The 25,719-nt window shown below is 36.1% G+C and overlaps 2 protein-coding genes and 1 pseudogene across 2 annotated transcripts; all 3 read right to left on the bottom strand.

The window, feature by feature from the left end:
• Positions 1-1,969: 1,969 nt before the first annotated feature.
• LOC121256954 (proline iminopeptidase-like) lies at positions 1,970-8,754 on the bottom strand. The gene is made up of 11 exons (XM_041157766.1): positions 8,565-8,754; positions 7,928-8,148; positions 7,491-7,589; positions 7,296-7,406; positions 7,138-7,200; positions 6,965-7,058; positions 6,568-6,665; positions 5,661-5,762; positions 4,310-4,423; positions 3,067-3,141; positions 1,970-2,340 (listed from the first exon to the last, which is right to left on the bottom strand). Exons 1-11 carry the CDS (start codon positions 8,686-8,688, stop codon positions 2,236-2,238), a joined length of 1,206 nt encoding a protein of 401 aa, XP_041013700.1. The 5' UTR covers positions 8,689-8,754; the 3' UTR covers positions 1,970-2,235.
• An 809-nt stretch (positions 8,755-9,563) lies between these two features.
• LOC121256953 (receptor-like protein kinase 7) lies at positions 9,564-13,244 on the bottom strand. Its single transcript, XM_041157765.1, has 2 exons — positions 10,348-13,244; positions 9,564-10,197 (listed from the first exon to the last, which is right to left on the bottom strand). Exons 1-2 carry the CDS (start codon positions 12,914-12,916, stop codon positions 9,773-9,775), a joined length of 2,994 nt encoding a protein of 997 aa, XP_041013699.1. The 5' UTR covers positions 12,917-13,244; the 3' UTR covers positions 9,564-9,772.
• Positions 13,245-16,130: 2,886 nt separating this feature from the next.
• On the bottom strand, positions 16,131-25,418 carry LOC121258844 (annotated as a pseudogene).
• Positions 25,419-25,719: the final 301 nt, after the last annotated feature.

Here is a 25,719-nt window from a genome sequence, read left to right as displayed (position 1 = left end):
AAACAGAGCAATAACCAACACTGACTAAACCAGCCGTATGTTGGGAAGATCATATCTTTCCAATCGCAAAATTCCTTTGAGCATTATAGACAGCTCTTGAGCAGTTGTCGTTGATTACTAGCACCCTCCGCTCTAGTCTTGCCAAATAATCTGCAGATTTATTCCCTTCCTGGATTATATGAGATCTATGAACGTTAAGGCCTTGCAACTCCTCCATTACCTCGTCCCAATAATCTTCCAGGGACCAGGTTGCACTTTTTTTTTTTCCCATCAGCCAGTCCACTACTAGCAAGGAATCAAGCTCGACATCAACCTCAATTAATCCCAATAACCCCATCAATTTCACATAATTGTTAGTGTCAATTCCCAGCGCTACCGAGAAAGCCAAAATGATATTTCCATCAGAATCCCTCACCACACCCCCTACTCCTGCTACACTTGGATTCCCTCAAGAAGCACCATCCACATTTTACTTCACCCTTCCTGCCATTGGTCGGACCCATCTTACCAACCGAGGTAACCTCTACTTCGGGGCCTTGATCGGAACTTGAAATTTCTGTAAAATGGCAATATCTCTTTTTGTTTGTAGTTTTGTTGACTTTAATTTTTCACCAATCTTTACAATCCAATGCTTCAACTACAACCAGACATGATGCATCAAATCCTTCCTCCCTTCCATACGAGCTCTACACCTCCATAGCCAGAGAAGCCAAGTCAGCATTGCAGGTAAAATCCCAAGGATCTGCCCCATCTGAAAGCTCTTTGAAGCCCTCATAAATCACATATCAATTAACTGACTCCACGTTGAGGCCAAAACATGACCTAATCCCACCTGGGCAGTAGCTCATTGCCACAATTCTTTTGCAAAGTTCCCGACTGCAAGGACATGATCTAAATCCTCTAATCTACCTATCAAACAACACTCACATTTTGAAACAATTGGAATCCCCACTGATCGTAATTTATCATCAACATTCAGTGAATTATTTAGAGCCTTCACATAGTAACCGATATATTTTTTGGGAGGCAAGGATGCCACAACCAGTCTGCCCATCGGATCTTTGGAGCACGAACTCTAACACAATTCCACACACTCTTGGACAAAAAGTTCTCGTTCGTTGTATCCAGTATGGTTACTGTTAACCCTCCATTGAATAATTCATATTAATTTCTCTTTCATTTTGTTGCTACATAACAGCTACATCACTAATTATTATTTTTATATATAGGTGCTTGGATTCATATAATTTACAATGAATTTGAATTGTAAAATTTGAGAAAAATCAGATAAAAAATATTAAATTGATAATATTTTATTATTACTTTAGCTAATAGATGGATTATCCAATGTAGGAATTTCTCTTAAATGGAATAGAGTCAATAGACAAAATGTAAAATATGTGATTTTAGTTTTGTCTTTGCCTAAGCCAATGAGAATGCTCTAAAATTAACACCCCATTTATAATAGTTTTTTAACATAGCTGACTTTCATATCAATAGCATATTGGATATGTGAAAAATAAGACTAATAAATAACTTTATATATATATATAGTTATATAGTTATATAGTTTATCAATGGATTTCTTTAAGGGGTCGGATTAGTCCCAATGAGTTCCAAAAATGGATTCGACCCAAAGTCGAATTTTCTTTCATTACTAATGTTGCGAACAATATTTGAAAACCTTAGTTTATAAATATTACTGGCATTGGCTGGAAAATGAAAAATTACCAGTATGATTTTTCTTTTTTTTTAACATACTGATGAATTTTAGGTTAAAACCAATATCCAACCCATATTAAGTTCGAATCTAAAAAAGCTTAATAGTTTTATTAGGTGTTTGTTTGGGATTGAGATTGTAAGCTTAAAAAGTGTCTTTAATAGCCTAAAAATCCTTTTAGGCCATGTTTAAGTTGAAAAATCATCTCGTCTCATCTCATCATTATAATTTTCTCAAAATTTTATACAAAATACAATAACAATTCAATTTTTTCAAATCTGAGCAAAGGGTGTTAAAACCTTTCAACAAGCTTCCCAGACGTGATCCTTTCCCATCTCTTCTCGCCATTTCATTTTAACTTTTTATAATTTTTCACTTAATTGGCAACCTGCTGTCTTACAGATTCATCATTGTTTTCACTTTTCATTATAAATGTGCACATATTCTGCTTGTTGTCTAAGACCGTCTTAGAGGAAGCCTGTTTCTCATCTTCTAATCCACGATGCGCTAGTCTTTCAGAGTACATTCTTCTTGATAATGTTTTTCAGCATCTCGTTCGCAGCTACAAGTTCCGCAGCTATTCCAGGTTCATTTGCGGAATGCCCAGCATTTGGAACAACCTGTTAATGGTAACATTTATAAATTTGTCTATATATTAAACATATAGAACATTGGCTGGCAAGTAACTGTGTTAACATGAAATAAAAACAGCTTAATTCTCTGAGTTAATCAAGACTATGGAACTGTTACAAAACTATGGAACTGCATTCAAGCATACTTTTCCATTATCTTTGCTTATATAGAACCGTGCCCTTAGTTCAACGCCATCTAGTCTCCTCCTGCAGCCTCGTTCGCATTTACATACTCCGACACCTGAATGAAAAAATCTATTCCTATAATGAATGTTTCTAAAGTACTCCGCTAATGGCTTTTAAAATTTATCCCCATCACACAAATGCAATGAGATGGCTTTACACCAGATCCATGTGGAAAAGAAACTCGATATGGCACACTGGGGGTTATACGATCTACACTTTTGCTATGATGTGTTCTTATTGCGTAACTGGCTAGTCTGAAAGAACATGATGGTAGCACAATCTACAGGCAAATTAACCACTGTTAAAAATGTCCAGGACATGATTACCAATAAACTATTAGCATTTTTTAAAAATTTGTTGACAATCCAGGACATTCCATTTACACCGACTTTGTTTGGATTGACAATGAATCCACCTTATTTCTTCAAAATGGTAGAAGCAAGTAGAGTCCAACCAGATTTTCCAAAGATCAAAGACCAATGAGCTTTGTGAAAAAGCAAGATTAATGGTCTTGAGCAGTTCTCCTACCTTAAAATCTGCCTCTGGCCATGCTTTATGAAGATCCCATGCTGACATCATAGGACAGCAAACATCATATCTTCCCTGTCCAATGAAAGAAAAAAAAACTCATTGATCTGGTCATCAAACATAGATTTCTACTGAACCTTCCAAGGACATACGTTAGCTACTTGTGGTATCACGTGATAAGCATTTTTCTACATTGCAATATCAAACATTTTTTGCAGTCCACTTTACACCTTGAAAGATGTAACAAATACATAAACAACCAAAATTTGACAATGCGATCACTTAATAGGATGTTAAATATAATCAGAAGCTCCCAGTGCCACTGTACCCAAGTGATTCTTCTCTTTAAAAGAGGGAGCTCCCACATGACCCCATGGAAGAAGGTCTTTTGGAATTCAATGGGTGGGCTTAAAATAGATGGTCCACCGTTGCTTGAAAAATAACAACATACCTTACTTTAGATATACTATGGATGAGGTGGCAAGGAGTGAGGCTATATGCATTTGTAGCAATGATGAATATGATCACCAATAACTTTTTTTTTATTCACCAGTAATCAAGAACCTCAGATATAAATGTGAATATGATGAATTCAAAAATCAGAGTTCAACTTTTGTTGTGTTTTTGTAAGAAATCATGTCATAACATTCAGATTGTTTCAGCTACCCAGTTAGTTGGAGTTTAGGAATTTGTTCAATAAATGTCCTCATACATCAACGAACTGTTCTTGAAGTCAAAGAGTGAGTTCTCCCTATTCTCAGAAGTTCTCATTGAGTCCAGTCCATCTGTCAATAGAAGTTATCAGATGGATCTATTTATCTCATTCTAATTTTCAGAAATTCTTAAAGAGCCCTTTGAGTGCTTAATGCACAATCCTTTCATTTAAGATAGAGTAAGCACTGATCTAGATCATGATATACGTGTGCCTTTGTATAAATTGTATAAGTTTATACAACGGCTTCAATGTTGGCTGAAAAATGATGGATTGATGATGTGATGGTACAATACACATAAACCTTCACAAGATAGACTACTAAACAAATTATGCTTGCTTAAACCAAACAAAAGGCAGGAGGCAATCATCAAACTTTGCTCCATCAGGACCAGCACATGATCCATCATTCAACACAATGGCCATTAACATTATGCGTGTGTTTTCTGTATACTAGATTACTTTGATTCAGTATTTTCTAAAGAACGTGACTATAGCGTATATGTATTGATAAAAAAAATAAAAATTTACCTGTACAATAGTGGTGTTAATATGCCTTATCTTATCAACATTATCTAAAAGGAATGAATCTGTAGGAAAGAATCCGCGCTTCACAAAGTAATGATTTTCAATTCTTGCGAATGCCTGGATAAAGCCAAAAAAATAAATTTAATCAAAACAAGCAAATTTTCAATCATTCGCATATCCAAAGCCTAGAACATATGCCGTTTACTTGGTTTCAATAAATTTTTATTCTACTTATAAAAAAAAAGAACCTAGAACATATAAAAGTGAAACTATTAAATTGCCTGATACTAAATTGCAGATGCCAAAAGATTAACTCAAACTTGATATCTACATAACTTCAGAAGTAAGACGTGACAATTAATTATTACACTCAGTTGCATACTAGTGCTTATTTTATTCTTGTTTCTCTTCTAAACCATAGCAGTTAAGAAGGAAAAATACAAGCAAAAGAAGTTTTAAATTACTATTAAATACAGCATAAACCCTAGGTAAGGTCAGATAAATAAAAAGGAGAAGAAATATGTGATACCCACTTCTGATAAGTGATAAGGGTAGGTGGTGCATGGGATCCCACATTGCTTGGGAATGAGAAGTTCTTGCTCTTTGTAACGCCCCAATGGTGGTGTATAGGATCCCACATTGCTTGGAAAGGAGAAGTTCTTGCTCTTTATAATGTTCCAAAGGGCCTCCAATTGTATCATTGACTAGTCATTTTGGAGTAAAGGCCGTGTAGCTTGAGTCTTCCATTGGGGCGTTGCAAATGTTATCAGAGCCTATTCCAACCAGAAATGTGGGACTTGAGCCGTGTCACCTATGACAGACTGGTCTGATGAGGACTTCAGGAATATAAGGGGAGGATATTGTGATACACACTTTTGATAAGTGATAATGGTAGGTGGTGTATGGGAATTCCACATTGCTTGGGAATGAAAAGTTCTTGCTTTGTATAATGTTCCAATGGGCCTCCAATTGTATGATTAACTAGTCCATTTGGAGTATAAGCTATGTGGTTTGGGTCTTCCATTGGGGTGTTATAAAAGGGAGGAGGAGAATGGGGAAAACGAGAATAAAATTATTTCAGCATTGAACTTTTCCTGTAAAGCTATTCCATAGAGCTGCAGTTTTTTATCTGCCAAGCTCGAGCATCATCAATCAAGCTGTTTCTCAACTTTTACAATACCGGTAAATGTTTTACGATTTTCATCTTCAAACGGAAATTCATAACTTTTGATTCTTTGAAGTACCAAATTTTGACCTATACAGTGGCTATGGTAAAGGAAAAGGGAGTTTTACTAGAACAGGCTGCTTAAGGATCACGACAAGAAAAAATCATGATACTCATGAATCAACTTACCAGTGAAAACTTATCATCATCACCTCTCTTGATGTTCTCTTCATTAGGGAGAAGATGGGCTGTCATCATTTCCCATTTCGTCCAAGCTCTCGCAGCTGCATACTAACAGATTTGGATAGAGCTAATAAAACAGTAATAATCTCTTCAATATAACAGCCAAAAGAGAATCAAGCAATCAAGTCAAAAGGATAATGCACAGGAGTTCATTTTTTCTCAAAAAGAAACACGGCCACTTTGGCAGCATTTAGGCATTGGAAGACTTAACCAGGAACAGTTTGGGCTATTAACAATATAATTTTTTATAAGTAGGGTGACTAAATAATTAATTCACATATTTGAATGAGGAAGAGTTTTGAAGATGTTAGAATAACATGTTTCATCTAACATCATTAACAGAAACCTTAGGTGCTGTTTGAATAGTGAGTTGAGATGAGATGAAAGTTGAATAAAATATTGTTAAAATATTATTTTGTAATATTATTATTATTTTGGGATTTGAAAACGTGGAATTGTTTATTGTATTTTGTATGAGAATTTAGAAAAGTTGTAATGATGAGATGAAACAATTCTTGTATCCAAACCGGGCTAAATCTTTCTTTATGTATATATTCCACAAAACCAATAGGGCCTTAAAGTACTTTTGTCAACATGATTGATTGGCTTAATTTCTCACTTTCGATGGAATTGAGAGCTTTTATATGTGAGGCCTAGATGTACTGTCTAATGTAGACCACACTTATATTGTTCCCAAGGCCACAACACAAGGAGCTTCAGGTTGAAAACATTTTTCGTTGGAATGATTTGTCAAGGAGTGGTATTCATTTAGATGCAATGGCAGAATCAGAAGCTTCTGATAATCCCACAGAGGTCGTGTAGCACATATACAAAAGCTAAAGACAACTCTTACTTGTGTTTCCATATCATAAGAGTTTAATCTCTTATAGTAGGCATCAATGAAGCTTCCCCTCTCCTCTTCAGGTATAAGATCCCTAAATGGCTCCCAAGCTGTACACCAAGATGAAATACACAAGCATTCAGCCACTTGCAAATACCAAACCTTGGAATGTTTAAAAGGATGAGCAAACAAAAGCGAAACCATGATTAGAGAGATTGATAGGTTTTATTCCAATTTATGGAAGCACTTTTATAGATTTGTTAATGGCATTCTTAATTTTGAATAAGAGCGATTGAAACCTAAAGCTTTTAAATACTTTCTGGCATCAATCTGAAAGGCCATATAGTTCATGTCACACATACAGAGTAAATGATTTATTAAACCAGCAAAGAAATTGTACGGAACATACCATCAGGGTATATGGCAGCAGCACCACCCTCATAAAACCAATCTATCTCTTTCTTTCGCAAAAGGAAGATCCCTCTGAGGACCATGCCAGTGACCTATAAAGTAATCACAGTGATGATAAAAAAAAAAATGTACAAAATAGGATATATTGTTCAAAGAGATAAAGTTACACACCTTGTCAGGGTGTGATTGGCTGTATGCAAGAGCAAGTGTACTTCCCCATGACCCTCCAAACACCTGCATAATTACAGAAAAGAAAGTAACCCATTAGTTACATCTACTAAGCATTACAGAATTTGTTTTAGGGTAAAGACCAAATGTGAAGTATTTACCTGCCATTCTGGAATTTCCAAGTGTTCCCTTAGCTTTTCAATATCATCAATGAGGTCCCATGTTGTGTTTTCTACCAAGCACGCATGGGGTGTACTTTTCCCTGCACCTCGCTGAAAGAAATGATATTTCCTGGTCATAAAGCAACTTCAATTGCAATGAAACAAATAATTTATCATGGACGTTCGCAGACTAACCTGATCAAAGAGAATGATCCGGTAAAAAACAGGATCAAAGAATCTTCGATTACTCGGTGCGGTGCCTCCTCCTGGGCCTCCATGAAGAAAGACGACTGGCTGCAAGGATTCAAGAGTTGATTAGCCCAATTCCTTTCTCTTTCTTTTTTTTTTTTGTTTTTTTCGTTTTATAAGTCAAAGTTAAAAAGAAAAAGAAAAATCATTACAAAAATTAAAAATGTAGAGAAATGTCATAGACATTGAAGCTCTTTGAGACAATACCTCATGTACTAGCCTGCTTTTCATTTTAAGAATCATCTTCAAATACATGCTTTTTTGAAAAAAAAAAAAAAAAGGATATGGATGTATATACAGTACCTGATATCTATAAACCGATTGTTTACTAGCTTGTAAAAGTCTAAATAATAGATATCCCCATATTGGCAATTGAAACTCACATGCCCATTTGGGTTTCCGGACTGCTCCCAATAGATTGTGTGAATGTCTGAAACCTTCAAAAAACCGGTATAATATGGCTCGATATTTTGATAAAGGTTCCTGTTTAATTCCACAACTTCCTTTTCAGAATCCATCAAATCAACTGGTTGTTGCTCACCCTTGTATCCCAGATTCTGCACACGTAGCACTAAATTCTTTCTTCCGGCACAACGTAAATGTACTGTAGCAACGTCAGCAAACCCATAGTTCACAAATTCAAAACCGCAGTGGCTATAAATACATACGTAAAGACATGTATGTGCATGTGCGTGCAGGTGAGCGAGTGTTGGGACGCGAGCTCAAACACATATGCAACACATTTATAGAAGTTTTTGTGACGGTGTTAGCCCGGGATCCTTACAGAAAGGTTTAGATTAATTAAGAACAGAAATTAGTAGAAATTGTTGCAGGAATTCCTAGTTAAAACAACTTATAAAAAAAAAAAAATTCTAGTAATCAAAAACATTCTTAGCGGATAAAATCTCAGCAGAATAATCAAACAACTGAACAACAAGAAAACACAAATAATAAACCTGTAAACAATAATTTAAACACAAACATTCGCAGAGAGAGAAAGAGAGAGAGAGAGAGAGCTACCTGAGGTGGTGAACTTCTCGGAGAATGACGGATTGGGAAGTGGAGTGAAGTGGGGAATAATGGCTGAAATTGCAGAAGGTAAGGAGCGAATGATGGTAGTGTTGGTACAAAACCCCAACTTCATTGTTGACAACGTTGTCGTTCATGATCTTATGATTAGGCATGTTATTGTGGCCTGCCCCTGCCCCTGCCCCTGCCCCTGCCCTTTCAATATTACATTCTTCTCGTCTCGTCTCGTCTCTTCTCTTCTCTTTACTTTTCGGGTTTATTTATTTATTTTTTATTTTTTATTTTTGAAGCTATTGGATTATTCTCGTCTTTATCCGTAACGTTAATTGCGACTATGCTTTGTATCTACCCATCATATCCGTTGATTAATGCTCTATTTTGTAACGTATTTATTTTTCCTATTAGTTTTTTTTATTAATTCTGTATCAAATAATAAATAACGTATATAATTATGTTAACATGACTAAGAAATTACGCAATAATTAAAACCTTTAGGATATGTTTACCATTAGCACTTGGCCTTCTAAAATTTAATTGAACACCTTTAAATGATCGGTTAAAAGTAATGAAAAATTCTACTTATCATCCTCACACCACACACTATACATAATTTCTTAATTTTTAATTTTTTTTCTTTTACTAAATATATAGTGTATAGATGATAAGCAGAAAAATTCAATTAGTTTAAGAATAATAAAACAACAAAATTAAAAAATAAAATAAAATAAGTGTGGTGTGTGGGGCTGATGAGTAGTAAAACTCAAAAGTAATTTTATCCATTACGACTCATAACAAATTATTATTATTATTATTATTATTTTGTGTTTTCTGAAATTCAATAACTTACAGGAAACTATCGGTCACAACATTAAAAATGTACTGGTCAAAAAATAAAACAAAAACAAAGAGGTGTGTTGGATTTGATGACGGATCATGTAATAAAAGTTTGAAGGGAATTGGTAAGTAAATTGGATTTTCTTCTATCATTAGGAATTGAACCATTTTTTAGCATTGATAATCAAATACAAGTAGAAAGCAGCATTGATGATACAACTTGCTTGATGTGAGGATGATTATTTCTTGTACAATACCCTGTAAACTGTAAAGTCTCTGTGTCTCTCTTACGAGCAGAGATCAAAACAATACAATCCCTTCTTAATTGCTATCACTGTTCCAAAGCCCAGCTTTTCGTTCTTCGTTTAGCAGGGAAAATCAATTTGAGTTTCAAGGGCTCGGATACTGCCAGTATTCTTCACTCTCTCATTTGAACCATCTTGGCATTCTTTATCGACAACAATATCGGTAAGACCACATGGCTCAGCCTCTTCTAGCATCTGAACTACCACCCTCATGGAGGGTCTTAGAATTGGAAGTTTTGCCGTACAGTGGATTGCTATTCTCAACACCTTGATTGCATCTTCCTTTAGAGCCTCTGAGATGGTTGAGTCCACCAAGTCAAGCAGACTCTCTTTGCTATGCATTTTGCTGCATATCCAGCTGACTATGTCCCCGTTCTCTCCAAACTCTGGCTCAATCGGCCTCTTTCCTGTGACAAGCTCCATAAGGACTACCCCAAAGCTGTAGACATCACTCTTCTCATTTACCTTGTATGTGTATGCATACTCTTCACCACCAAAATAAATAAAAAGGAAGACAGTCAATTACCATATGAAAAATCAGCAATTCAATCAATGCTAGAAGCCTAGAACTACTGTGTTTTTGGCAATTTCCAATCCTACTAATCATAATCTGACAAAGAGAAGAAATAACATACCTGGAGCAATGTATCCAAGTGTCCCAGCAACAACATGAGTCCAATCTCCTCCACCAGCCTGCACTATCTTAGCTAACCCGAAATCAGCTATCCTTGGCTTCCAATTTCCATCTAGCAAGATATTACTGGATTTCACATCACGATGAATCATCGATCTACCACACCCATGGTGCAGATACTCCAACCCCCTAGCAGCCCCTAGTGCAATCTCATACCGCACCTTCCATCCCACCTCCATCTTCTTACATGTATGCAGACAATCCCACAAGCTCCCATTTGGCAAATACTCGTAAACCAGCAGCTTGCTATCCTCACTTGTGATGCTACAGTAGAGCTTCACCACATTCACATGCCTCACTGAGCTCAATGTGGCCACCTCGGCTTCATATTCTGATGATCGGAAATTCCTTTTTGTTAGCATAGCCGAGCTGCTCTGACAGTCTTTCCGGTCACCCGAATCAGATATCCAGATGTGCTTTACAGCAAGTTCTTTACCATCAGCTAATATAACCTTGTACACATTCCCCGATCCTCCTTTTCCAATCAGATTATCACTTGTTATGGCATTAATGATCTCATTCTCTGTGAAGCTTAGCACTCGATAGGGCTTCATATCCCAAGAATTAGGCTTCAATGGACCATCGAGGTTATTATGTCTTAGCTTAACGCACAGGAAGCTTGCCAGCGAAACAAGCAGAATCAAAGCCCCAGCAATAAAACAGAAAATCAGCGTCCGGAGGTGTTTTGTTGTTCTAGAACCTGATGAACATGGCTGGAAATGCTTGAAATTTGGACTGCATAAGCCTGGATTTCCATCGAAGCTGTCACTGAAGGGTTGGATCGAAAGAGCCTCAGGTATTTGACCGATCAACTGGTTATTTGACAGATTCAGAAGGCTTAGACTCAGCGATGACAAACTGTTAGGAATTTCTCCAGAAAGAGTGTTATTGGACAAGTCCAAGAAGTTGAGAGTAGGCAAATATCCAAGACCTGCTGGAATGTTGCCTGAAAGTGAATTGTCGGAGAGGTTTATGTCGGTGAGGGAAACACATGAGCCTAATGAATCCGGTATAATGCCGGAAAACATGTTTCCATCTAGATGAAGACTGTTTAGATTCTTCAATCCACCAATTGTTGCTGGGATTTGGCCAGAAAATTGATTCGAACTCAACTGTATTGAGACTAAAGATGAAGCTTCGGAAAATTTCACCGGCAATTCACCGGAGAAGCGGTTGTTAGATAGAAATAACTGTGCTAGAGATTTTGCCTTAACAATATTGGATGCCACCGGACCTCCGAAATGATTGATAGAGAGATCAAGCAAGGCTAAGTTGGGCAAGCCCCATATCCCCGCGGGAATAACACCCGAAAGAGAATTGTTAGTCACTCGTATCCGAGTCAGAGACGAGCAATTCGCATAGTTTTCTGGGATTCCACCAGTGAAACTATTCTGCATCAAAAGCAGTTTATCCATTTTACCATTCCGGCACATGTCTGGAGGTATAAGACCGCTAAAAGAATTCTCCGAGACATCAATGTAATCAAAATCCGCCCACGAGCCGAGCTTTTCAGGAAGAGGACCAGTGAACTTGTTCCCGTAGAGCGACAACTTCACGAGGTTCCTGAGCTCCCCAAGCTCTTCAGGAACCTCCCCTGCGAACTGGTTCTCAAAGAGCTGTAAAGAAGCAAGCTTTGTCAAGAATCTCACCTCAGAAATATTGCCTTGGAGCTTGTTACGGCTCGCATCAAAATTCTCTAGACTCGTAAGATTTCCAAATCCCGCCGGCAGTTCTCCGGTCAAGAAATTACTGTAAAGCTCAAGTTGCCAAAGATTCTTGAGCTTTCCTATATCGGCCGGGATTTCACCAGACAATTGGTTACAGGAAAGCTCAAGATTTATGAGCTGAGTAAGGTTTCCGAGACCCTCTGGAATCCGTCCTACGAGGCTGCAGTTTGAGAGGTAAAGCCAGTACAAATTCTCAAGCTTCAAGACCTCCACTGGGAAAGGACTTGTCTGAAAGAAGTTGTCACCCAGGCTTAAGAAAGTGAGACTGGTAAGATTTTCCAATGATCTCCATGGAAACGACCCAGAAAACCCGCTGTTGTTTAAATTCAAGAAATTCAATCGCCCTAAGGAAGACAAGTCAGGAACTTCTCCAGAAAATGAATTGTCGCCCATGTCGAGGTGTTGCAAACTAGTACAATTTTCCAAGTCCCGAGTGATGGTGCCATACAAAAAATTCGACCCGAGGGAGAGCTTTTCTAGAGACCCAAGCATGCATATCGAATCAAATGGAAGAATTCCACGTAAATTTTGTTTGGGGAGATTGATTTCTTTGACAAGTCCATTGGAGTTGCATACAATCCCAGTGAAGTTGCACACGTAGTTACCTTGTGTCCAGGAGTTGAAAACATTGGTATTTGAATCTTGGAGGGCCGACTTGAGTTTGAGAAGCGGCTGAAGCTCGTCGGATTTGGAGAAAGAAATCAGGCTGAAAAAGAATAGAAAGACAAGTACCGGAGGCAGCCGCTGCCGCTGCCGCTGCCGCAAGAATGGGCCGGCCGACATGCCTGTGAAGTCTAACCAGGAGTAGTAGTGGTGGAGGTGATTTTTGTTCTGGTTCTGGCCTTGGTCTTGGGCCTTGGCCAGTGTTGCAGTAAGATGTACGTGGAAATCTAAGACTCGGGAGACTTGATTAGCACGAGGGCGGCTTCAAAATTAAAGTCGAGTGGAATTATAAAGTCGTCTCACATGTGAAGATCAGCTGCGAGAGATCAACAACCTTGGAACGCAAGCAGAATTGGGAGTATTGTTTTCCAGTATGGGGTGGGTGGGACCTTTATTCAGGTAAAATTCATGAACTTGCTCCCGCCATTTGAATTTCTTTTCGTGCTAATTTCTCCGTCAGCCAAAAGATAAATATGTTAATTATATAATATGAATAATTAAATTTATTTCTTATGATTTTACACTTTATTCGGGTTAATTAAATATTATCGAGTTGTTGACACGAAGACTAGTTTGGACCGTTTTGTTTGCATGATAAATAGATTATTTTTCTCCCACCCAAAAAAGGATCTCCAAATTTCGTGTGAATACAAGAGAGACATAATTTCTGACATTTTTACAAGAGGACAAAACTCAAAGTTTACGGATTACATTAGTGATGAGCATGCTGCATGGGGATGGAATGTCGTCTAGCAGAGAGGACGGCCAACCCACCAAGGTTGACCAACTTTTCTGTAGCTACCACGTGTAACAAGCCTTGTAACTTCGTGGAAATCGACTACTTCCAATAATTTCGTGTTGAATAATGGTATGAATGGTACTGCTCATAAACCTCACGTCCTCCGTATCTATTTAAAAATATATCATTTTATTTTTTTATTCTATTTTACTTGTAAATATATCTATAATCATTTTTATTATATAGTTAAAAAAATAAAATAATATATTTTTAAATAAATGTATAGAATGTGAAGTTTATATCTAAAATTTTTCTAATGATATTATGTCGTTTTATTTTTAATGTATTAATTTATTTTTAATTTTTTCTTTTACTTACAAATTAAGAAAAATAATTATACATATATTAGTGTATTTTTTTATTTTTTTAAAAAGTAAAAAAGTAAAAAAAATAAAAAGTAAAATTTATACGAATCGAAATACCAACGGTCAAAGCTAGCGGCACACTGGCACTACCCTTTGGTTTTTGTGGGTGCCCCAGCAAAACATCATGCATAAGAGAGAACGAGATATAGACAAAAAAAGTCCAGCTAAAAAAAATTATTTATTTGTGGTATGTTATTTTTATAAAAATAATTATTTTTTATTAAAATAAAACTATTTTCATCGTAAATAATCTGTACCATAAATATTAATTTTTCTTATAATGACACGCATGCATGAAGATATAATATATATATTGACATATATAATATAAAATCCTAATGTGGGGAAGCTTGTATTAATTTATTGAACAATTAAATCCTGTGACTATATGGCTAATTAATTGGTGCATGCATACATTAAATAATTAAAACTTGCAGGTTGGAATATTATGCATGCATGGGATGATTAGTTATGTTATCAAGTCTCACCTAGGACCAACTTCAGATTATTAAGAACAAGTGATTTCATAAAAAGATTTATAAATTTATTTGATTTGATATGACATTTCATATTATAAAATTATTTTTATTATAAAATAAACATAATATATCTCAAGAAAATTAGGTCAGAATTTATTTTTATAAAATTTGTATTGTAAGAATAATATACAAAAAATAAATCACAGACCAGATCATGTGATCATTGATATCACCTTTGCTTGGATGCCAATCGAATATAATATAATAGCTTTGACTATATACATGAATATATATATATATAAACAAAGAAAATCACAATCATTAGGGATTTTGCCACGAAGGTGGTGGTAGGCAGATGTGATTTCGACCTTATTCGATGAGGTTTTAGGGGTAGCTAGGCCAATCGGAACAGGTCTCTTTAAATAAAATCTAGATAAAAAAAAAAAAAAAAAAAAATTATAGACTTAGCCCTTGTTTGGATTGGAAAAGTACTTCAAATCATCTCAACACATCTCGTCTCATTATTATTATAACCTTTTCAAATTCTTAAATAAAATATAATAAATAATTCAATTTTTTAAATCTTAAAATAATAATAATATTAAAAATAATATTTTATTTTATTATTCACAAATTATCTCAACTCATTTCAATCTATCTTTAAATTTAAACGAGACCTACTAAATTGAGCAGGACCACCGGAGAGCGATTTCAACCCTACCTCTTGCTCCGTAATGTGCGGGTAGCACCTCATATTTCAAGAAAAACGTACATGAATGCTAAAAAAGAAAAAAACTCAAAATAATGGAATTTATCTCCACCAGGGAATGAAACGCATGCATCATGTACCTAAAAGATGCCACCAACTTTGATGAAATAAGGTGAATAGTTGACGCAACATTAGACACGGGTGTGTTATTCCTGGAATATTTATTATACGTCGTCGTCGTCGTCGTCATTATTATTTTATTTTTTTATTGGTTAATGTAAAATATCTATTAAAAAGAGAAAGTTGCGTACTTTTTTCTGAAAGTTGAGAAAAAAAAATCGATTTTGATTTTCTGTTCCATATGGGAATTAGAAGTTTTTTTTTTTTTTTTTCCTTGAGGGAAATGAAAATAGAAGATGTAGGCAGGACAATGGGGGTGATTGGGACTTCTAACCAGTGAAGGAGGAACGCAAAACAAAAAGGAAAAAAACATTCAGAGTCAAAGCTGGACCTAATTTGTGGGCCAATGGTCCAATATTCTGAGAGAAAAATACCCGAGAAATTACAGGAAATAAAAGCATGTGGGTGTCTGCGACTCAATTTGAGTTAAAAAAATCCAAGGTCAATTCAATGCTTACTAACCTTCGTCCACCGTTTTCTACATGTCGGTCGAGGAGGGAAGACATGAGATGTGGCGGTGGCTCAGATGCTAAAGTATGTCCCAAAGCCATCTCATTAATCAGTGTCCAGTATTTCGATCATTCATGCAGGTTCTAACGTCTCAACTTCTTCTATTCAGAACGTGCTATATATTGTGAGCGCCGACCGAGGAACGGAAGAAATAGAAACATTGTTATATGTACACCAAGCTGTCAAAGTCATCACCTTATACCCTAAATTAAATTACCATTTTGCAAAGAAAGGAAATTGGATTGCTCAACATAAAGGAAATTTGGAAAAGTCATACCATCATTAGGCAAATGAATAGTACTTTATGGCACAAATTTTTACAGTGTTTGGGCCTCTTCTACTCATTACATTAATGGGAAAAAAAAGCTCAACAAAAAATAGGCTTACAACTTTTACACTTTGTTCCTGTAACTAAGACAAAATTAAAATCTTCCATTAATTTACAAGGTGAAAGGGTCGGAGGGAGGGTGAACAATAGGGGTCTTTGACATCGTCACATTCCCCACAACCAGATTTGGTGCAATAGTATCCTCTACAAGAACAGGATTAACTTGTGTGATTCTCTCTGGTACAACCTTCTGATCACCATCGACCTTTGCCAGCACCTCAAAATGCATTCTCACCATCTCTGGCTTCGTTCTCCACTCAGGAAAATCCACAAAATCAACCCATCTCCTCCTTTCAACTTCTTCTCAACCCCAAGACCTATCTTCAGGAATGTCTGAGCTGACACGTCTTCCTTCAACAGCCTAAAGGAACCTTTCTTGTTGGCCTTAGGACCCAGCACAGAAATGAGCAGTGCCTCAAAACCAAGCAAGTTTGAGTTTGAGCCGTTGATAGAAGCAAGAGGCCACATGGTGCTGAATTGACTTGGAGTGAGAAGGGTGGTGGCTTCTTCTTGAAGATCAATAGTGGAAAGGGCCTTTGATGGTGAGGATAGCTCCACAAGCCCTGGAGCAAGGCGCTTCAGCTTGAACCCGTTAGTGGAAGAGCGTGAAGAGAAGGTGGGGCTTGTAAGTGAGGTAGGACCAACAATACGAAGGGAAAGAAGTGGTGCACCTTGAGTGCGGCAAGTCTGGCGGAGTCGTTCGGCCAAGGTTATAAGACCAGAGGCAAATCCAATTTGGGTTCGGTATAAAGGGCGTGGGAGTTCAAGTGGGTGACGGAGGCTAACTGATCTAGCACCCTTGACAGTAACAACTTCACCATCTGCTAAGATCACTTTCTTCAAGTCACCTGTGCATCCACGTCATGCTGCAGAATAAATCAACATTAAGATCAATGTTACATTTCCAAAGATTAAGCCACAAGACTTCTTATCAGATCCTAAAATGGACTCACTGTTATTTTTCTACGAATACACAAGTAGGTTTTCCCTTTTATACTCTTTTTTCCTGTCTCCTAATCTGAATAGATAGACATTTGCAGTTACCATATATTTGAAGATATTACACTTCCCTAGAAAGTTACATGACCGACGGCCATTCCCACAATTTTGAATAATATAACTATTTGATAGGCGAATGTGAAAGGCTATTCTTCTTTTACATGTATAACAAAAACTTGGAAATATGTATGCACATCTCATGTGCTGCGGTAAAAAATAAAATAAAATAAAATAACGTGAGGTGTGCTGCGGACTGTAAGCTTATGTATAGAAATGCTCCAAAAACTTTTACTAGAAAACGCAGAAAAAGCGAAAGGCTATTATAGAAGAGGAAATTTTAGAAAATGCAGGATTGGATAAAAGTTCAGAAATCCATTCAGACACTCGAAGTTAGATCCACATTTGATAGTCCTGACAGGTAGGAATTTCTGAACGCCACACGACAACAGTCGTTTCAAACCTTGAAATCAGAATGTGCATTGAACAAAATTTGATCAACATCAAGTATTTGATTTACATTAGTCCCCTATTCACAACTCCTAAGATGTTCCTACCACCTCTTTCCATCCGCATTATTTAGCTCAATTCATCGGAATGCCTCAATGCCATATAGATATTGAAATATTCAAAGATCAACATCTCATAATTGAACTGAGTTCCACAAATATTTCTTAACTTCACGCACCCAATACCAACCTATTGATGAGTTATCTATATACAGCCAAAAACAAATTGAAAAAATAAAGATCAATTAGGAAAACTAACAAACCGGCAGCGAGAGGGGCATATCTTTGGCATCCTGAAGCCAGAGCTCCATCGGTCCAGCCAACTGAAATGGAGCGAGAACCGGCAACCCATGTTGCGATTTCCGCCTTTCAATTAACCCTTTCTCGTCGCCACCGGGTCGGCCCGGCTCGTCCACCCTGAAGATCGGCAAATCCACGTACTCCCAGCGGTCAACGTTCTCCAAAAGCTTGAAGGGGAGGTCCTTTTTGTCGACCTGAACGTCGATTTCGTACGCCAACGAATGCCCCACCTGGGCGTCCCTCAGATCGAACCCATAAACTTTGAAATCATCCGCTTGAAACCCGAGTCCCTTCACAATCGCTTCCTTCAAATCCTACGAACATTTTGAAAATTTAGATAAATAAATAACTTCAGAAATAAAAAGAAAAAAGATACTGCATTTCGTTTGGAAGTGTTTGCTATGCCTTACAGATATGGCTTTTGGGTAGGGAGGATTGAGATCCGGCGAGGAAAGCAGAGCCCAAGAAGATGAAGCTTGTATGGCAAGGAGGAATAAGAAGAGGTTTCTGAAAGAGATAAACTTAAGTCCATCGGAGGGATTGGTCGATCGAAATGTATGTCAGCTAGAACGGTGGTTCTTCGAGAGTCCGCTAGAGGTGGTTCGTAAATGGGAGGTTCTCGGAAGTCATGACGTGGAGGTTTTTGTCCAATAAGAGGGGAGGAAATGATTCGTTAGAGCAGTCGCGCAGAAGATTACATAGGTTTGGTTTGATGACGTGTAAGTGATAGAGGTCCATAGGGGCCACGGTGTAGAGTCGTAGACGAGGATGGGAAGCAAACCCTTAGGGTACGTTTTTAACCTAAACATAACCTAATTCATCTCATCTCAATTTATTAGAGCACTCTCATTAGATTATCACATTTTAGCTATTGAATCATAAAATGTATCACATTTTAACTAAATCTAATGAAAATTTAACTATTAAACCATAAAATGTATCACATTGGAATAGCTATATTCCAAATATAATAACTTCTAAAATAATTTTTAAATTTGAAAGATACTGTTCATTCATCAAATCTATTTTATATCATTTGTTTCTCTCTCGAGGTCTCCATCAATGTCTTTATGGTTTCTATTTTTAACCCTTAATTTAATTAGAATATAATTACTAATTAATATATAATATTATGAATAGTAAAATATGATAAAATAAAATAATTTCATAATTAAAAAATTAAAATATTTTTGAAATTATTAAAATAATTTTAAAAATAATTTTAAAAATAATTTCATAATCCAATCTAGAAATTTAATGTGAATAGTCAAAGTCAAATTCATCTTTTATTTTTTTATTGGCATATAATGAAAAAATGGTTAGTCCAATGTGGAGACTTATGTGAATGAAATAGCTAAAAGTTAAGTTCATCTTACATTCATAAAAAATGTACTTTAACTTTAGCTAATCCAATGAGAGTGCTCTTATTACAACATTTTCAAATTTCAATATAAAATATAATAAACAATTCAATTTTTTTAAAATTCTAAAATAATAATAATAAAAAATAATATTTTAACAATATTTTATCATTTTAATTCCATTCAACTCATTTTAACATCCAAACGCAACCTTAATAATAGATTTGATTTGAGCCCTTCAAAATGAAAAAATCTATTTTTAAATCTATGTGCGGTGTAGCGCATATGTGATAAAATATTTATTTCTCATAGTTTAATTTAAAAAATAAATTTTAAATTTTAAATTTTATCATTTAAATTATGTGAACAGTAGATCATATACACCGATTTAAAAATAAAATAATTTTTTTAAATTAAATTTAATTGCATCTGAATTTTTTGTTTTAGATGTTATATTAATCACGATTACAAGTTCTCTTTCACATTTAAGGAAAAAAAAAAAAAAAAAAGTTGCAGTCGAAGGGCATGTGGCTTAAACATACGCAACTATATACCGTGTACGTCTCCTCCTGTTCTTTCTGAATGTCCACGCATGCGAGCTTATTGGGAGGGAGATGTGATTTTGATGGGCAGCTAACACTCTAACCCATTAGCAAACCAGGTTTGGGATGCCAATAGTCAATCATGTTAACCATTATTCCAGTGGAAATACAGGATATGCCTAAAAGAATTGGAGCATTATTCATCACACTTATGAAGCTAAACTTTCCAGCTGCACCTTTTGTGAGTGTTCTAGTATTTTTTGTTTTGTTTTGGATAGATAATAAGAGAATTAATTCCAAGTAAATAGGCATAACTCAAATATATAAGAAGTATACAAGTGAGTACACCTAAATACAAGCTAAATCAAAACATAACTAAGGCAAAACATTACAAATATTCTCATCTCTTACAAAGTTCTTCACCCAAAAACTTATAGTACTAAAGAAAAAATTCCTGAATTCCTTCGTAGAATGTTCGCAATCTTCGAAACACCTCTCATTTTTCTCTAACCATAAGCATCAAAACAAACACAAAGGAATCATCCTTCACATTGTTGCACTGCCTCCACATCCTACTGAACCTTGTCAACTAGCCAAAAAGTCCACCACATGCAAAGACATCACCCAAGCAATAGCTACCCTTGTAAAAATCTCATTCCACAACTCTGTTACCACCTCACAATAAAGGAAAAGATGGTTAACAGATTCTTCATCTTTTTTACACATAAAATACCAATCAATCACAAATAAACATATTTTCCTCAAATTATTTATGGTTAATATTTTCTCAAGAGACACCAGCTAACAAAAAAATACAACTTTACTAGGTACCCTTACTCTCTAAATACATTCCCAGGGGTATACTTTATCACCATGACTATTTAACACCTTGTAGAAAGATCTCAATGAGAATCTGGAATTATAATCATGCACCCACAGTAGCATATCCACCTTATTCTGATCTATCTTCATATCATATAATTTTACAAATAAATCAGTAACTTCACACACTTCTCATTCCTATAGATCTTTGGTAAATTTCACATTCCAATGCAACATATTATTAGAAAACTGATAAGCATTAGCCACTGCAACCTTTTTGTTTCTAGCAATCCTAAAAAGATTAGGATAAACATATTTAAGAGCTGAATTGCCGCACCAATTATCATACCAGAAATAAATATTTGTCATTTCCCCCACTTTAAAATTAATGTTTTTGACAAAATCTCCCAATCTCAATCGAATGGACTTTCACAAACTCACCCCATATACCCCTTTTACTTCATTAGTACACAAATTCTTTCACATCCTCCCATATTTAACATCCATAATTTGCCTTCATAATGCATTACCCTCATTGTTGTAACTCTAAAGCCACTTTCCAAGAAGAACTTTATTGAAAAACTTTAAATTTCGCATTCTCAATCCTCCACATGGCACCGAGATACAAACATTGTTCCAACTCACCAAATGAAATATAAAACTCTATCAATTCTTGTAGCTAACCCCGTGGGTAAAGGAAAAAGAGAGAGAAAATATGTGGGTAAATTAGACAATGTGCTTTTAATCAATGTGACTTTGCCCCCTTCTGACAAATAAATTTTTTTCCAACATGCTAACCTCCTCTCAATCTTCTCCCATCCCAAATGGAAACTGATTTGTGAGGGGCACCCAGAGATAACCCAAGATATTTCATAGGTAACGAAACTACCTACATCCCAAAAATATTGGCCAAATCCAAAATATTTCTGACTCTATCCACTAGAACAATTTCAAGTTAAATTAATTCTAAGCCCGAAGACAACTTCAAAACATAACAATAAGGCTCTTAAAGCTTGAATATAATCCTGGTTGGTATCACTGAAAATTAAAGTGAAACAATAATGCTTCCCCGTGAAACATCACCCATCATGAAACCTGACACAAAGCTCCATTCCACATCTTCTTCAATCATACGACTCAAGGCATTCATAACTAAGACAAATATGAAAGGAGATAAAGGGTCTCCTTGCCTACCACGGGAGCTGTTAAAAAATCCAACCAGAGAGCCATTCACCAATATATAAAATCTGGCCGTCCAAATGCAATGTCTTATTCACGAGCACCACTTCTCCCCAAAACCAAATCTCCCGAGCAAGTAGAGTAGAAAATCTCAATTGATATGGTCAAAAGTCTTTTCCATGTCTAATTTGACTAAAATTCCCGATTGCCTTATCTTTTTTCTACCTCCCAAATACTCATGAGCAATTAGAATCGAATCAAGAATTTGTCTTCCCCTCACAAATGCATTTTGAGACTTCATTATAATCTTATCCATAACCACACTTAGGTGGCTAGCTAACACCTTTGAAATGATCTTATCCACCCAATTTATCAAGCTAATAGGGCAAAAATCCCTCATTTATAGGGCTGTAAAAATAAACAGAAAAATCGGAGAACCAACCCGAACCGGTTGGTTCAGTCCGGTTTTGGACCCGTTCCTCCATTTTAAAAACTGGTCATAACCAGTCCGATCTCGGTTTTATGTTTTCTAAGACCGACCGGACTGGAGCGATTCGCATATTTATATATTTTTAATTAATTTTTAATATTATATTATATATAGTTTTTATAAATTATAATTATATATGAAATAATGTTATATTATAATTTATAACATAAAATTTTAATTTTAAACATGAACATTTATTTGGTCATATATTTTAATTATATAATATATATTAATTACATTTTATTACTTAATAAATTTCCAACATATTTCTTTTGATAAATATATTAGTAATACTAATATACATTAGTATATTAATTACTATATTATCACTAACATATAGTAATAGTACTATACCAATAGTATTACTATATACTAATAGTATTAATGTATTACTAATATTGATATATATATATTAATATATATATATATATAAGCATAAGAGATTAGAGATTTAATATATATTAAAAACTAGAAAACCGGACCGAACCGGACAGGAACTGGTAGAATCGAAAGTATCGGTTTAGAAGGATAACCGGTGCGGTATCGGTTTTTGGAAATGTAAAACCGGTGTATATTAGTTCGGTCCCAAAACTTGTCCAAAACCGAACCGGTTACACTCCTACTCGCTTCTACAGTACTCGCCTTTTTAGGGATGAGAGCAATGAAAGTGGTATTAAAACTCTTCTCAAATTTCAGGAAGGAATAAAATTCTTTAAAGACTTTTCATAATATCATCTTTCACAATATTCCAATATACTTGAAAAAATGCTATGGAAAAACCGCCTGAGCTCGGAGGATTATCCTTAGACATGCCTTTAACCATATCAAGAACTTCATTTTCCTTAAAGGATCTCTCTAACCAATCTACAGTAAGATGATCAATGGTTTCAAAAGCCAGCCCATCTAACTTAGGTCTCTATGAAAATTCTTCCTGAAAAAGCTTTTTATAAAAATTCACAATATGATCTTTAATCTCCTCCTCGTCACAAATCACATTATCATCTACATGAAGAACTTCAATGATATTATTTATTCGATAAGAATCTGCCATTTTATGGAAGAATTTCATGCATTTATCTCCTTCCTTTAGTCATAAAATTATGAATTTTTGCCTCCATGAAATTTCTCCATAAGCGTTAATTTTTCAATTTCTGCCAGCACCCCTTTCTTCATCTCATTTTCCGCTAAAGAAATTGAACCCGTTATCTCATTTTCCTCCAAACTATGTAACTATTCCATAAGAAGTTTTCTATTGTTTTCAACATTACCAAGTCTTTACATTCCATCTCTTCAAGTCTTTTTTAAGCTCCTTAAATTTTCCAGCCAAGATAAAACTAGAAATACTAGTAAAATGACAAGAGACCCACCACCTTCTTACTCTTTCAACAAAACCTTCATCCTCCAACCACATATTTTCAAATTTAAAGTGTCTTCTCCTACTAATAATGCTCCCACAATCCATCAAAATAGAATAATGGCCATAAACTATTATTTACAACCTTTTCTGACTTAATTCCGGAAATAATGCTTTCCAAGAGACCGAAACCAAGAATATGTCCAAACGGGACCAAGCTCTCTCATTTGACCACGTGAAATCCCCTCCCACAGGTAAATCAATTAGCTGTAACTTAGAAACGAGTTCTGAGAATTTAGACATAGCTTTAGTAATTAATGAGTCCCCTACTGGCTCACAAAGAAATCAAGTAATATTAAAATCCCCTCCGAAACACCACAGAAGATCTCACCAACAACAAAGACCCACAATTTCTTCCCACAATATACTACTACTAGAATCTAAATTTGACTTATAAACACCATTAAAAGCCCATTTGACGCCATCATTCACATTCTTAAAGTGATATGCCACTATGAATTCTCCTACATAATGATCTATTACTTCTACAGCCCTCATATCCCACATAACAATAATGCCTCCCGAAGCTCCATTAGAGACTAACTTGACCCAACCCACATAATTACAGCTCCATAAACTATGAACCACCGATTGGTTGACGACCTTCAATTTAGTTTCTCGAAAACAAATAATTTCAACCTTCCACTGCCTAATCATATTTTTCACTTGGAGACGCTTTCTATAATCGTTCAACTCCTGAACATTCCTAGAAATGATCTTAGACTTCATGAGAAACCATTGACAATCCTTTCTTTGTTTTTTTCTCTAAAGGCACTCCCATCCCTGGAGTTGTAATTAATTGTACATTCTAATCTTTTTAGCTCCCTTTCCTTTTTAGCAGCAGATCTGGCCAGAGTAAGATGTCTAGCCTCAATAGCAATAAGGAGAGCTTTAAACTACTTTTCAAATCCCTCAAAAGAAATGCCAACACAATTTCTAATTTCTTCCACCCTCCTCAACACCCAGTTAGATGATTTGCTAGGCCATTCAAAGCCTGGGTTAATAAAGCATAAAGGAACAGGATCAAGGTCTTCATCTGATTAAAAAAACTCTCCAGATTCACAAGATTAAGAACCTTCACCTCCACCAATCACCAATTGCAAGTCAGGTTTATTAAACTGGTACATGGAACCCGTGAGATTGACTACTCGGTCCCATTTGTCCCCTTACATCCTTCATCTTCAACCTCCTCAACTTCCCTTATTGCGGGATCTATGGAGGACATCACAACCCCCACACTAGGCACAAAACTCAACTCCAAAGAATCCCCTAAAGAGCCTCCAACCTCCATCGCATCTTCCTAAACAACAGGTTCACCTAACAACTCTGTTGTATGAGCCTCCAAATCTGTCGGAAAGTTGTTGGGAAGATCTCCTAAACTTGTCGACTTCTTCTGTGAATGTAGGATCTGTGTCGAAGCATTCCTCTCCTTGGGCCGATCTCTAAAATTTTTTACCTTGTTCAGGGTCTCTTTTGCCGCGAGTACTGTAGCAAAACTTGTCGTCAGGAAACCTCTAGGAGATACGCCTGCCGCTGACAACCCACTCTGTGAAGACGGACCAAGTTGTAGAGCCACCATGGACTTGGGCAGGCGCAACTCTCTTCTCGGGCTGGTAGATCGTTGAAGCCCAACGCCAGACTGCTTCTCTCATGTAACAGGCTTCTTGAATGGGCCTTTCACTGGCCCAGTTCCTATGTAGACATTAGAAGCCTTGGGTCCATAAAGCCTCCCCTTTTCCTCTACTAACCCATCTGGTTTTCTAGTTGAAACCAGGCCCATTATTAAGTCCAGTCCCTCATCAATCATCTTCACAGGCTCAAAGTGTTCCAGTATTGACCTGTCACTACTTGGAGGGGCATTTTTATCAACTTTCCATTGA

Source organism: Juglans microcarpa x Juglans regia, chromosome 3S (assembly GCF_004785595.1).
Source record: "Juglans microcarpa x Juglans regia isolate MS1-56 chromosome 3S, Jm3101_v1.0, whole genome shotgun sequence".
Taxonomy (NCBI): Eukaryota; Viridiplantae; Streptophyta; class Magnoliopsida; order Fagales; family Juglandaceae; genus Juglans; species Juglans microcarpa x Juglans regia.
This window is presented reverse-complemented; position numbering and strand designations above follow the sequence as displayed.

Bases quoted from the DNA above. Each gene is read 5' to 3' on its own strand.
- LOC121256953 (XM_041157765.1), bottom strand. From the start codon at position 12,916: ATGTCGGCCGGCCCATTCTTGCGGCAGCGGCAGCGGCAGCGGCTGCCT. The intron at 10,198-10,347 runs GTATGTTATTTC...TTGGTGGTGAAG, and splicing joins ACTTGGATACATTGCTCCAG to AGTATGCATACACATACAAG.
- LOC121256954 (XM_041157766.1), bottom strand. From the start codon at position 8,688: ATGAAGTTGGGGTTTTGTACCAACACTACCATCATTCGCTCCTTACCT. The intron at 7,059-7,137 runs GTGTGTAACTTT...ATTACTTTATAG, and splicing joins GCCAATCACACCCTGACAAG to GTCACTGGCATGGTCCTCAG. The intron at 5,763-6,567 runs GTAAGAGTTGTC...CAAATCTGTTAG, and splicing joins CTTATGATATGGAAACACAA to TATGCAGCTGCGAGAGCTTG.